Source organism: Citrus clementina, unplaced genomic scaffold, assembly GCF_000493195.1.
Source record: "Citrus clementina cultivar Clemenules unplaced genomic scaffold, Citrus_clementina_v1.0 scaffold_3, whole genome shotgun sequence".
Taxonomy (NCBI): Eukaryota; Viridiplantae; Streptophyta; class Magnoliopsida; order Sapindales; family Rutaceae; genus Citrus; species Citrus x clementina.
This window is the reverse complement of record NW_006262339.1, coordinates 49,256,772-49,271,027: the sequence shown is the minus strand read 5'-3', so window position 1 is coordinate 49,271,027 and position 14,256 is coordinate 49,256,772. Positions and strand designations below refer to the sequence as shown.

Here is a 14,256-nt window from a genome sequence, read left to right as displayed (position 1 = left end):
AGGGAATAGAGGAAAAGAATTGATTTATGATCTCAACTTATTTGAAAATCTCAAGGAAATAAATCATCAAGAAGTTCAAGCAACTCTTAGTAGCCTTTACTCCAGACCATCTTTCTCTTTTTTAACACCTGTGTTGGACGATGGGCGACCCACCCGTCCCGCACATGGTAACTGCTTAAGTAGTTACCATGTACGTTCGATACGGTTTTGGGAAGTTGATTTAAAATCAACTTCCCAACCTTGGCATATAAAAAAATCGATCCAACACATAAACTTTTAACTGACTGTTCTCTTCCTCTCGTTTTCTTAATGCAAAACTAAGAAAAAACTGAACAATCTAATTTGAAAAGGCATTTGATATTGTGATCAAGTGTTTTCTATCTGTGATTTCTTTCCACCCATTGACGTGATTCAACGCTCAATTATCCTGCTGCTTGAAGAAATGTAGGCTCTTGAACACCTTTTACTTTCCATCAGCCCGGTTCCCATTTTGTGGTTCCTCTTCTATTATTATTATTATTATTTTTCCTTGCCAGTTTCAAGACACTATGAACATTGCAGACGAGCTAGCAAAATCCCAGTCAGTGTGTGTTTAGATGGAATTTAACAATGTATAGTAGCAAAGATAAGAGTATGGAAAATCTAAAAAGTAGACGCTAAGTACACATAATTTATCGTAAAATTTTGCCAATGTGACAGATAAAATTAGACTGGAAGTATTTCATATCTATGAATTTGATGTCACCGTAAAAACCTTCTATAAAGAGATGTAAAAAGATGCAGGGCCCGCCGGGAATCTAGTTGCGATTGAGATATCCGACTAATACAGGCATGTTCGCAAGGAATAATCATTCCACTGCCATGGCCTATGAGGTACTACAAGAGATGGAAAAATATCACGCTCTAAAACATTCATTTGCAAGTGAACTAATACATAAAACAAACAAGAAACTACTGGGTTTGATGCTTCATTATGTTAAAGTTAAAGGATGTTATTTTTATGAACTAGTTTGAAAAAACAACCGAAGCAATCTGCGAGATTTTATTTTTTTTTCGTTTATATAACATAAAATTCCACCGTTTTCTCGGGAACCAAACATAGACCAAAGGCACGAAAAAGTTGTTACGCTGTTTCTTCACTACGGCCACAGCCTCCCTCAATCAAAACGACATCGTGTTTATGCCCCCGGGGGCGGCGCAATTCGCAAACGACAATTTTTTCGCAATTCGAAATTATTTTTCCTTCTAAATACTAAGATAAAAGTTCCAATAATTTATACATTATGACACAAATACCCTTATTCTTGACCGTTAAAACGCGCGCGCTGCATTGACGTCATCTAGCTGCTAAAACATCAACCATAAAAAAGTCTTAACAGAAACAACTGAAGGTCAAAGGTGAACACAAAAGCATCCATATTAATGTTCAGAGTTCAGAAGCTCAAAGTTGGGAGACAAACGCACATAAATTGAAACTTGGAGTTCAGCTTTTGAATATAGGTCCATGGCAATTGCGGATGTTATGCCCCCCTCGGCCACAGCGCTTGCACTTCCTAACTTTTTCATTTGCGCGTCCAAACAACATTTCATTATAGATCTGAAAGTTCAATAAATAACAAGTTAATGGCATTAGCTATCATTATTTTTAGCAAATGTTAAGAGAAGTTTGTGAATTATGAGACGAAATATATGCTTTAGTGAGCACTCTATCCACCATATGGTGAGCATCTGGACACGTGATAAAATTATGTGACTATTTTTAAATGATGTTAAAGTTGGAATAAAATCCTCTTTTGATATAAACTCTATTGAGTTTTTAAACATCGTCTATCATGTGTCTTTTAGTGATAGTGTAGGGATAAGATTTATTTTTTTTTATTTTTTTATTTATTAACTACTAATCAGCAATTGAATTATTTACTCAGAACATGATCATATCAGGAAATGATATTGATCCGTTAAAACTATATAATAACAAGATAATGCACGTGACACTCTCTATCGCTCATTAGAACATTACTCATTGCAAGACAACCAAAAGTTTACCTTAATGAGTCTATCAGAGCAATTACATTCCGGAGCAGTGTGTCCAGTGCACCAGCATCGAGTGCAACGCACTTCCACTGGTTGGTTACAGTCCACCTATTAATTTTTAACGGAGAAAGATAAATGAAATGAGAATCACTGGATGAATAAAAAAGGAAAGAGATCATGAAAAAAAAAAAAAGGAGTCTTAATAGGAGTTTCATTGATAGTGTTAAACTTTAATAAAAATATAAGAAGAAAGGGTCGCAAAATATGAAGAAAAATTGCAGTGTGTTTGTGTAAAACCACACAGCATCGTCAAATGCCAAAATGCTAGATTCTGCAGCAATTTCCCAAAAGCTCAAAACAATCCATTGGTTTCTTCAACTTTTGTTTACCAACCTAGGTAATCCCTATAGTAATATTTTGCATCACATGATGATCAGTAATTAATAGATTAAGTAAAATAATTCATACAGAAGAAGAGGAAAGATTAAGGAGTTAAAACTGACCCTTTGAGGAAGGTTTGCTCGGCTTGCATATGCAACATAACGGTTCAGCTCCTCTCTTGTGTTAAATGTTTGATGTGTCTCAATATTGGTGAATGACTACAGCAGTCACAATAAAAAGGGTTATTTTCTACTCTGTTAAAATATAAATGAATTTCCAACTTTCCAAAATTTTTTCCAGGTTCATGTGCTGTTATGTCTAGTAAAGTGAAAATGAGAAATTGGAAAATGGCTTATCAATTCACATCAAACTCTAAACAACCTGAGAAAGGTACATTTCTACATTCTATACTACACTTTAGCTAAACTCAATTATTAGTCTATTAAGACTTTGGCGAAACAACAAAGTTTAAGCGTTTTAAGTTATCGAACACTTTAGTATTGCTGTTACATTAACCCATTGCTATATCCACCCAGAATTATACTCATGCATAGAAACTTAAACCTTTGCCCTTGCAAGTACCTGATATAAAGATGCAGAGGCTAGTTTAATACCCTATTTGAGTGAAAATCTTTGACAGAATGATGAAACCTCTACTATACAGTAGAAGGTCACTCAATCATCACAGGGTAAGAGCAAGGACTTCATGTCGGGGATATATATTGCTTTTGTTTGGAAAAAGGTATGCACGTATGCAGGAAAGGGCTGGAGATCTCACATTGATTTACAAGCTAAAATCTTGATAGCTGGTCACAGTAACACTCAATAATGGTTCTCGGAAATAGGCAATCTTTACTAGGCAAGCCAATTACATCCAAATGCTGAATGATAGTTTTCCTAAAAGGTTTTAAGCTTTCAGATTGAATTTAATGTTCAGCTAGGAGAACAACAAAGCACTGTGAATCCTTAATCCTGATGCCTACATCGGTGCTGGTAAACAATTAAGGAAACGAATATGCTCGGATACTACCAACAAGTACACCCAATGCAGTAACTCTGACTGAACACTTGTTTTTACTGGATGAGTGAATCCATGCATACTGTTAGCTCGACAATGGACTCACTACAGGTTCCCTTTAATTAAACTATCCCTGCGGACACCAAAATTATCATACCCCAACCATCAGCACGCTAATCTCAATTTAAATAACAAGACACCAGCAGAATCTCTTTAACCAAAGATAATCATGGCATTCAACAGACGACAAAAATTGTTTGTCGTCTATTTCCAAATTTAAATATCTATAATTGGAAAATCTCAGAACATGCTCATGATTAAGCAACAAAATATGTGCTATTTTAAGACCAGCTTTTAACTTGCGTCGCCAAAGATCTAAATCATGACTTAAATGACCCAGATCTTCTTATCCAAGATAGATTCCTGTCTCATGTCTACCAGCACTTTACAAGAGCAACTAATTTGACTAGCTAGTCCCCTTAATATGGCTTATGGACTTAAGAACATAAACTTCAGCTGATATGCTGTCAATTTTGTTCCCTCCTTCAAAGATACAACCTTTTCCTTATTTGCAATCACTAACCTGCAGTGACAAAATAGTGATTTAACAAATATTAAGCTGTAACATGTATGCAAACCTTGACACAAAGATCTCAAACTACTCTATCGGCAGCAAGTGAAATTTAACTGCAGTAGCTTGCATAACACTCAACTAAAAGTGAAACTAAGAGGAGAAACAACAGATTTGAAAAAAGACTACCACAAAAACTGTTTGAAGCAATGCATTCAACAATATAGATAAGTTGGCATATAGTTGAGAGGTTAGTTGAATTACTTTCACCGTATCACCTTCTTCGATGACAGCAATCCATCCATTAGGCAAAGCATCGGATGGGTTCTGTTCATCAGCCATTGTTAGGAGAAATGAAAACCGACTGTGTAAGACTGAAGCTGTATGCAAGTGAGCTTGCGATAAGAACAAGGGTTTAAAAGAGAGAGCAGTGGAGGAGAAATGATTCCTGGGGAACCACGTGTTGGCATTTTCTGTGAGTTTGCAAAACGTGGAAGTTCACAGCAAAAAGATGATGCAAAAATTGGTTCTTTCTAAGTTCAGTTACGTTTTGCTGTGTTGTGCTCGAGTGAAATTGCAAAATCAGACAAAATAGAGTAATGGCTGATGAGTTGTACTACCATATGAGGAGAGCCAGCGGTTTTGGTTTTGTGAGGTTCTGTTTTGAATTTACTTTGTACCCAGGTGGTTTCGACGAGCAATGAGACTTGAAAAAGCAGCCGTTACAATACAGGATTTGAAAAAGGTCAGTTGTGTCCTCAAACGATGTCATTTTACCGCTAAGCAACGGAATCTTTATGAAACGACCTTGTTTCACCGGGAGCAGAAACAAATATTTTTCGAACGACGTTGCTTCTGGGGAATAGTTCAATTCACTAACGTGATATATGGCAACCCCTTGACAGCTCATTCAGTTCTATCAGATAGTTAACCGAATAATTAATTACTCGACGAGATTATACTAAAAGAGCCGAAAGTGAGTGTATTCTCAAAAATAAATGAGAAAGGAAATAAAATTTGTCGTCATAATTCTAGAAATCGTCACTAGATATTGAATTATTTATCTATTTATGCAAGATTATCAACAGATATGCATCAATTATTTGTTTGATATTTCTACAAAATAAACTTCAATAATACATTAACCCCTATGTTACATTTATCATGTGAAGAATTACCTGTTTATGGCTCAGAGCGCAAGAAGTATGCCGTTAACTGTGTTTTAATAGACACATTACATTTGCCAGGACTGTAAAGCTGATCGTAGGTGCAGCTTGTTGCCGTGGTAGTACTTATTGCCCAATTTGGTTGAGCAGAATCGAGTCACTTGACAAATGGACAAAGAGTCGGAGAGAAAACTGAATCTTCTTAGCCAAGGCCCAGAGTCCTCAAAATAGCGTTGTGCACTGACGTTTTAGCATAATTGCTGTCCAATTTCACTTAATTTCCTTTTCAGATTAATGACAGATAAAAACAACATATATCAGAAGAGTAAATCAACTAATATATGGAATGGCCGTCCCCCACTTTCTGCTTCCTGGGGCCAAAGGAAAGCCACCACCATCATAACATGTGCCCACAGTGTAGAAGAAAAGATTTTTCATTTGCAATTTCTAACTTCATTAGAACTTCAAGTACAAAAGAATTCAATGAACCCATACACGCTACACTTTCTAGGCTTTCAAGTATACAATATTTGAACAAACTACTTTTTAGAACCAACATTTTTTCAGCCTTGCTTGCTCATAGGGGTTACCAACCCAAGTTCTTTGCATAGCTCTTCGTCCGGATGCAAGCTCCCAGGAATTGCACCGAATGCTCTTCTCGATGTTTCAAATCCAGATGCTAAAAAATGCACATAAGCTGAAGCCTCCTCCATGTTTTTCTTCAAATTTAATGATGTGGATGCAAAGTGCTTTGAAGGACTTTTCGATGGTTTCTTCACAACAGCCTGGTCCAGCTCAGAAACTTGCAGAAACCGTTCTGTAGCAGACTCCCATGACAGTTGATGCCTCTGTGCTTCAGTTGGTAGAGCAGGCTCTTCAGCAAGTGCTTTCAGTGTGGCTTCAACAAACCCATTTCTGTCATCATAAGTTCGGCAATTTGGGAATTGCTTGAAGAAGTCATTTGAGGGGTGGTTGGCACAGACAACAATTTTTCCCATGGCCAATGCTTCAGCTGTGGTTGTGCAAACAACATCTGTTGTGCTTGGATTCAGGAACACTTTATAACTGTAAGAGGAAGGAAGGAAAAGAACAATGTCAATTTTGATTCCTGATCACAACCTACTAAACATTCTAAAAAAAATAAAATTTAAAAATTTAAAAAAAAAATTATCTACATTAGATAAAGAAAAAACAGAAATAAGGGAGGAAAGACTCTATGATTTATCAGAGATTTAATTGTCGAAATGCTGTCAAGGTTGGACATATAACATGCTTACTCATGGAATATGAGGTCAGCATGATCACGTCCAGGGTAAACTCTAACTACTATTTTTAACTTTTCAGCAGCTTCTTGAATTTGATTGAAGTCCTCCCCATTGCCATATAAATCCACTTCAAGCCCTGCTAGCTCCTTTTGATGGTCATCAAGAAGTTCAAGCAGCTCCTTATAGCCTTTACTCCACACCATCTTCCCAATGTAGTAGGCACCCTTTGCAAAAGCATGGGTCCCATTTTGTTGCTGCTCCTTTTTGTTGCCAATTTCAAGGAATTTAGGATTGACTCCATGAACATTGCAGATAATGGAATTAGCATATTCCTGTGTGGCAGCAGACAACCTAATTACCTGAAATCCCATAATGCTGTCCAGTGAGAAGCAATTTTCAACAACCAAACAGTGTGGACAAGCAAATTCCACATGGAAATCGCATTAACTAAAAGCTTCTAGAACAATCATGACTGGCTCATTTATTTTAGCTAAACCTCAGTCAACACATGTTTAGTTAGGATTTAACAATGTATAATATCTACAAATTTGGAAAATCCATTGATAAAATTAAGTATGCATGTGTTATCATACCATTTTGCTGATGTCACAGATAAAATTAGACTGGAAATACTTAATATTCATCAGACTGATGTGATGGTTTAACTGTACAAATCTTTTTGAAGACGCACAAAAAGATGAAGACCCAGCCGGGAATCTAGTTGCAACTAGGTTATCTGACAAATACAGGCTCAAACAGTCACGATCACAAAGAATAATCGTTGCATATAAAGGCTAACAAAGCTTGGTAAACTAATTGCATGGAAAGGTTCAAAATCATTGATCATGTGTGTCAGTCCCCGAAATAAATGTCAAATTCAACTGTTAACAACTTGCCTGATTAGTATGAGTTGATTATAGTATACAAAGGCTAAAAGCTGCTAAGTTGGACTTATAGAAACAATATTAAACATTGAATATCCAAAGAGACAAATAATGAATGTTCTATCCAAATGCCAATAATGAACATCCAGAGGCAAAAAATTGAAAATATTGGACCAGTAAAGAAAATTAATTGAACAATCAAAGATGCAAAATATACTGTAAATACAAACCAAACATCAACTCAGAAAGCATACCTTGTGGCAATAGATATCAACAAGCCAGCTATTTGCATATTTAAGAAGAAAAGCTTGTAATCGTCCATTCTTCTCTCTCTTGACATATTCTAGGTAATTGGTGTGTACAATTCCTACAACATAGCGGAATTTAGTTTTCCATCTTTTCCCATGATGAAACCACGTAAGATGCTCAGGCTCCTCAAGGACAGCAATATCTGCCACTTCATCAGGGATGACTTCCGATATGTCTCCTACACCAAGAATGCTCCTTTTATCTATTGCAAACTGCACCAGAAGCAATCCCATGAACAAACATTGAAATTCTTATTATTGACTGTTCGTAGCTTCTATCAAAGAAAATACTAAACAGTAAGAGTAATAAACATCAAATTCTACCTTTCCAGGATAAAAGCGTATATCAAAAGTAGATGTAAAACCAGTCCTCTCCTCAAGCCACCGACGAACATATGTCTCATGCTGTTTGGGGGAAGTGAAAGTGATGTTTTCGGGATATACTAGTTTTTGATCTATCAAAGATAACCAAGGAATCACCAAAGTAACTCTTGTTTCGCCATCTTTTGCAAGATAGGCAGCACGGAACAGAGGATTCACAGCTGTCCCAGTCAACCAAGGCAGACTTGCAGTTGTAAATATAGCAATATGCTGTTGTTTCCTATCCATCAATCATCAGCTCAAATACAATAATACCTGTGTCAAATGTAAATGGCGATTCTTATAAAACTAGCAGTAAACTAACAAAACGACGACTTCAACAAACAAAGCCAGAAACAGAAGCAGAAAACAATCCATAATTGTAGTGAAAATTTTAAATTCATAGGATTTTACAAGTAAATGATTCTCCGCTTTCCAACAATAAGCAAAGACAAAAAATTCCAAAGCACTAATAAAAGAACATAATAAGAGAAATAGAGCGCTTTGTTTGAATTTGATGATACCTTTCGATTTTTCTGAAGCAGTGTTTCAGATAAGAACACTTGACCTTGACGAGAATACAATTAATAGTTGCGCCAAAGCGACGACCTGAGAAACTGGAAGGAAAATGTGAGCAAAGTTGGTTTAATTTTGTTATTCTCGAGCAGAGGAGAGAATATAACGTGGTCCCTCCAGTTTTGTCAATTGCTTATACGGTGTCGTCACGTATTCGACTTGGGCCACGCCTTGTCATTGGTCGTCTGGTCCAGACTGTTCCATTGCGGGCCACACTCCCCCGGAATTGGGCTTCGCGTAACGGTTTATATTAGTGATAATTTAGTAATTACTTTGAGTGCTGATACATCCTATACCGTCAGAATTAGATAGATGATCAGCTATGTGATGATGATTATCAATTTAGCATAGAACAGACAACACGAGAACACGGACGGGAGTTCATCGGTGCTTCAGTTACTAAAGCGGAATGTCCCCGAAAGACACAGACTCCTAAAATTTAACATGAAAAACCTAGAAATGAGCCATTTTTACCGACGTAATTCAATTGATCAAAGCATATACGAGGATTAACCGGTAAGGATAGAAATTACAAGCATGTGCTTCGTATTCATCTGATTGCCTTTCGGTTTCCTAGATTCTGGAATCTCTAATTTGTGTATTCTTGAAGAAATGTTGATGGGCCACGCAGATGGTTTATCGGAACTTAGATCATCGAAGGATCATCTGCTTTCTGATCACGAGCTGGAGGTCGAAGAATATACTGACGATGATGACGAAGAAGCCGCCAATAGTTCCGAAGAAATATTGTATGCAGCTTCCTTTGAGGAACTTGCCAGTAATAGCGTCAAGTATGACACTATTATTTGGTTTTCCATATCCCTTCTGCTGGTTTTAGCATGGGGGGTTGGTGTTTTTATGTTGCTTTATCTGCCAATTCGAAGATATGTGCTTAAGAAGGATATTTCATCTCGCAAACTGTATGTCACGCCTAGCGAAATCGTTTACAAGGTATGTGAATACACACTTGTGATAAGGAAATAAAAAAGGAACATTTTGTATGAGGATAAATGTCATTGCTTATTTGTTTGTTCAATGTTTTTGTGAAGGTTTCAAGGCCGTCATTCATACCTTTTTGGGGCAAAACAACAAATGAGAGGCATGTACCTCTTTCTCTTGTGATTGATGTCATCATTGAACAAGGTACTGATGCTGGTCCTAATGCATAAGCACTTGAAGCTATTGTGCAACATCACAATTCACACACACACACACTTTTGTAGTATTTGTATTTGGTCAAAAGCAGAAAACATGGTTCTTTTGTTACCTTTTTTATGTTATTTTGTGGTCGTAGAAAGATATGGCTAAGGAAAATCTATGGTTCTGTTATGAAGTTTCTGCTACTTGCATGGCACCACTGAAGTAGGAGGAAAACTATTGCACACCACTGCCTGAACTTACAGCACAAGCTGGCTTCTGATATTTTCTTTAACACTTTCTGTATTGGCTTCTACTGATTGTGACAAATGTTTGTTGGTTGTTCCATCATTTTTTCGGTAACTAGAAAAGTACCAGATGCTTCTTTAGAAAGACTAATTTTTTTTCCTTTGTCCATTTTCTGATGTTTATAGGTTGCTTACAATCGATTTATGGAATTCATACCTTCAGAGTTGAAAGCATTGCACGTGGAAAAGCGGCACCTGTTGATGAACTACAGGTACAAGGGGTTGATAATCCTGTTCTTCTGAGGAAGGTAAATCAAGTCTCTTTTCTTCTTGTCTATTGTCTGTGTAAATTATGGACACTGAAGGCATTCTTTGCGCATACAATTATGGTAGATTTCCTATTTCCTTCAGGTCATTGTAACAGAGGCTGCAAAGGTCATACAGAATTCCAGTAAAAACTGGAAAGTAAATGCTTTCACTGGTGAAGTAGAAAGTATGTCTAGAATGGCATCATTGACAGAGGGAACAGCTGTTTTGAGATCGCCATCCAAGAGTTGGAAGGTAAAGAAAATTGTTAGATTTTCCTTCCTTTTTCAAGAGCTTGTTCAAGGCATTAACCAGTTGAAATATCTGTCTGTTCCTCTGTCCCAGTGCAATGGGCAAAAGCTAACCAAGTAAAGTGCTTGAGATGTTTAAAAATTTTAAAAGATATTTTTCTATTATATCTGACAGAACTGTTCTTTGGAAATGAATGTAGCTAGGTTCCACAGTTATTTTATTGTTGTCTTTCCATTGATTATGGAGAACACTTTCGATCGTATTTAAATCCTGGGGATTTGAGAAAATTCTTAAGGCTATTTTAGAAAATAATAGCTCTTTAACAATTATTGAGCTGAGCAAACCCTAGCATCACCCTTTTAGGAGTTTGCTTTCCTCCGTTTCCATTACTAATATCTGTTATCATCATTTGCTGGTTTCTGTGGTTTTCATGTAACTGAATGTAATTGTAACTCTTATTATTGCCTACATTGTGCAGATGGCGGGCTTACCGCGCCAAGCTTCAGTAGAGCACAGGGGCATGGTACCCGGGGAGTTGATCCTACATAAACTTGATGAAGTTAATAAATCAGTGAAGGTATGTATAATTCTTATAAAACTGTTCTCATTTCAGCCAACTGAATCCTTTCCTTTGTACATATACTGTGTTTCTTTTGGAGACGGTACTAATCCAAAATCAAGCATCTTGATTTGTGTTGTCTATTGGTGAAGTCCATAAAATGAGGACATACCTCCTTCTCCACAACCCTTATGAAATATCAAAATAGAACCTAGCATGCCAATTGCCAACCTGGTTGTTAAAGTTGAGTGCTTGCTTCAGGGACCAATGTTTGCATACTTATTCTGCATTAGGAAGAAATATATAAATGTAGATATGTTTGTGCTAACTGTGTTTTCTTGTCTTGACATTAACTTGCTTTTCTTGTCTTGGCATCCAGAAAATCGAGCTGCTATTTGAGAAGTCTCAAAATCCTCAAAAAGGCAACTGATAATAATAGAGTTGAGTTCTGGAGACTTGGTTTGCAAAACAGTCGGTCAGCAGTCTTACAAATTGTTATCATCCCTTAATCTAATTAGGTTCAGGCGCAAAACTTGCTGTTGTATAGAGAGAGAGAGAGAGAGAGAGAGAGAGAGAGAGAAAGTTGAGCCTATTTTGCACTCAACAAAATAGATTGTAAGTTGTAATCTGCCCTGTCCTTAAAGGAGGAAAGCTATTCAGTTGTCCTGGACTTACTTCAATATGTAATTTGAATGAATATATGTATCTTCATTGTCCTCAACTCTCTATTTTTTAATAGGAAGCTTTTATTATTATTTTTCAGTATTTAACTAATGAGAATGCTTTGAATCAAATGTCAAGATAATGAATGATCGGTAGAATACTCTGTCAAGGACCTTGATAATTCAGACTTGTAGAATTCAGATTTATAGTTTAATGCCATTCTCCTAAAAATGGAAGAGTGAACATCAAAGAATATAACTGCTCAGAATTACGAATATCCATTCTCATAGATTTTTTCAAAAAAATCTCTGAAGTCTGACATGTGAATTCATTCATAAATCATCACAGCAGTAGACAATTCGAAGGACGCATTAACCATAATTTTACAAAATAAGTAACAGATTGGGGTTTGTTAGACAAACAGAAATATGGGTTTCAAAATAAAAAATGAAGGAGGTTTATTTGACAATTAGCACAAGGTTATAGAGAAATAATAGTATTTGGTTTAACGCGGATTTTTTTTTTTTTTTTGGTTGGAATACCAAAATTTAGGGCTTTACTCCAATATAAATTAAAGCAAAGTAATTGCAAAGAATCGACACACGTAGAAGAAGAGATCAGATATTGGCAAAAGGTTATCGGTCACGGTTAAATCAGAAACACGGACCAAAAGATTTATCATCATATCTCCGGCGAAATTTATCAAAAACTGAAAACGAGAAATTTGAAGAAATTAAAAAGATGACCGGGGAAAACAAATCTTGTATTTCAAGATTTGAAAGAAAAGATTTTTTGGGTAGCATAATATCGACGAAATAAAATCATCAGAGACTTAAATACACGGTAATCACGATGATAATCGATCATTTTGTTGCAGTTAATTCCTCATCACATGATATCATTTCGCCACAGCATCATCGAATGATATAAACGATTAAACGCAAAAATAAACAGAAATCCGTTCTTGATTTACAAAGAAGTATCAAAAACGAAGATTGATTGAGTCGAAACCCTGAAAAAGTGAAAGCCATAGGAAAATATTGAACCGATATTGTAGACACTAAATCTTCGAGGGAGGAGGGGGAGACTGCGTGTATGACGAGTGGAATTTGTTCAAGAGGCGTTAGGGCGACCGTTTATATACATAGAGATTAGAGAGGAATAAGGGTTTAAAGAAACCCTAGTTCTATTTTTGTTGTGTTCAGTTGCCTGTACTCCTTGATTTTCCACCGTCCGATGGTCAGAAAAGTTTCGCATCAACAAGTCGCCTTAAAAATCACTTATTTTAATTGTTATTGCAGTTGCGGCGCTAAGTCTATTCTATAGCTTTTAACACTTTTTTTTTTGGGTTTCTGAGTTAATAAAAGAAATTATTAACACTCAAAATATTACGGGAAAAAATTAGTACGATTCTAATTAACAAAATTAACCAACTAAAAAGAATATTCTTAAATTAAAAGATAAGGATAATTTACATTCCAATACAATATATTTTATTTTTATGTATCGGTACCATATTAAAATAATCAATTTCTGATTAGAAAAAGGCTCATCTTCGCTTATAAAACAAAAAAAAAAATTATCTGATCTAAATTTTAATTATTTTCAGATATTTAAAATTTTTAATTTATTTATTTTCTATAACTTTATAAGATGTTAGGTTAGAATAAAAAAAGTTAAATATTTTAACTTTTTATCTTAATGACAAAATATCTTAATAAAATTTTATTATTTACTCTCATTAATACCCTCTTAAGTATATTTATTTATCATTGTACTTTTATTATTTTTTATTATTTTTTGTTAGGTGCTTATTCAACTATCCATTTTCTTTTTTTTTTTTAATTGTGATTGAGAATTTTAAATATAATGGAACTTTAGGTAAGTGTGTTTTATAATAGGTCCATCTCTTTATATTTATAATTACTATTTTCCAATAGATTTTGAATGTTAATTAATACATTAATTTTAACTAAAATGATTAAACAATTCTTGGTTGGCATACATATTTAACAAGAAAAAAATATAAGTTAATATGCTAAAAATAGCATTACAAATCTCATATATTAATTTTAAAAAATACTTGTGTTAGATATTTTTTTTATTTTTCATGCTTTATTAAGGTAAATATTATCACATTTTTTAACTAATTAAATAATTTATTTATAACTTGTCATAAATTTAACAAACAAATATAAGTATTGTTGATACTCACGAGGTTGTAAGTGTCAAAATAACATATGTTAGCTATTTTCGTTTTAAAAAATTAAACAATTTAACACTTCAAATTTTATAAAAGAAAAACAAACATTTCGTTCGGATATTTTCGTTCGTACCTATTCAAATTTCAGTTAAATTTAGATTTATTTGAATTTCAAACAAAAAATATTGTATTGCAATGATCATTTAGAAGGGCATCATTAGGTCATTTGAGACTTTGGAAAATAATAATAATAAGGAGACATTTGCAACACAAATTAATCATCTTTGTTTTAAAAAGCAGATTAATCATTAACTATTGTTTTAAG

At 35.0% G+C, this 14,256-nt stretch overlaps 3 protein-coding genes and 3 non-coding genes across 6 annotated transcripts; 1 reads left to right on the top strand and 5 right to left on the bottom strand.

Annotated features, from left to right (window-relative positions):
* Positions 1–1,315: 1,315 nt before the first annotated feature.
* Positions 1,316–4,563, bottom strand: LOC112100235. Its single transcript, XM_024189013.1, has 4 exons — positions 4,269–4,563; positions 2,538–2,633; positions 2,047–2,142; positions 1,316–1,597 (listed from the first exon to the last, which is right to left on the bottom strand). The coding sequence occupies exons 1-4, from the start codon at positions 4,344–4,346 to the stop codon at positions 1,484–1,486; spliced, it is 384 nt and encodes a 127-aa protein (XP_024044781.1). The 5' UTR covers positions 4,347–4,563; the 3' UTR covers positions 1,316–1,483.
* Positions 4,564–5,588: 1,025 nt separating this feature from the next.
* Positions 5,589–8,663, bottom strand: LOC18045965 (digalactosyldiacylglycerol synthase 2, chloroplastic). Its single transcript, XM_006445050.2, has 5 exons — positions 8,512–8,663; positions 7,952–8,263; positions 7,574–7,840; positions 6,448–6,794; positions 5,589–6,235 (listed from the first exon to the last, which is right to left on the bottom strand). The coding sequence occupies exons 2-5, from the start codon at positions 8,234–8,236 to the stop codon at positions 5,734–5,736; spliced, it is 1,401 nt and encodes a 466-aa protein (XP_006445113.1). The 5' UTR covers positions 8,237–8,263; positions 8,512–8,663; the 3' UTR covers positions 5,589–5,733.
* A 171-nt stretch (positions 8,664–8,834) lies between these two features.
* LOC18045963 lies at positions 8,835–11,801 on the top strand. The gene is made up of 7 exons (XM_006445048.2): positions 8,835–9,079; positions 9,174–9,514; positions 9,613–9,706; positions 10,135–10,256; positions 10,360–10,509; positions 10,985–11,083; positions 11,445–11,801. The coding sequence occupies exons 2-7, from the start codon at positions 9,176–9,178 to the stop codon at positions 11,493–11,495; spliced, it is 855 nt and encodes a 284-aa protein (XP_006445111.1). The 5' UTR covers positions 8,835–9,079; positions 9,174–9,175; the 3' UTR covers positions 11,496–11,801.
* A 182-nt stretch (positions 11,802–11,983) lies between these two features.
* On the bottom strand, positions 11,984–12,082 carry LOC112100578. The gene has a single exon (XR_002906946.1). It is a non-coding gene; the product is annotated as a small nucleolar RNA R64/Z200 family (small nucleolar RNA).
* A 259-nt stretch (positions 12,083–12,341) lies between these two features.
* LOC112100538 lies at positions 12,342–12,418 on the bottom strand. The gene has a single exon (XR_002906906.1). It is a non-coding gene; the product is annotated as a small nucleolar RNA SNORD18 (small nucleolar RNA).
* A 129-nt stretch (positions 12,419–12,547) lies between these two features.
* On the bottom strand, positions 12,548–12,627 carry LOC112100576. The gene has a single exon (XR_002906944.1). It is a non-coding gene; the product is annotated as a small nucleolar RNA Z199 (small nucleolar RNA).
* Between the last annotated feature and the right edge of the window lie 1,629 nt (positions 12,628–14,256).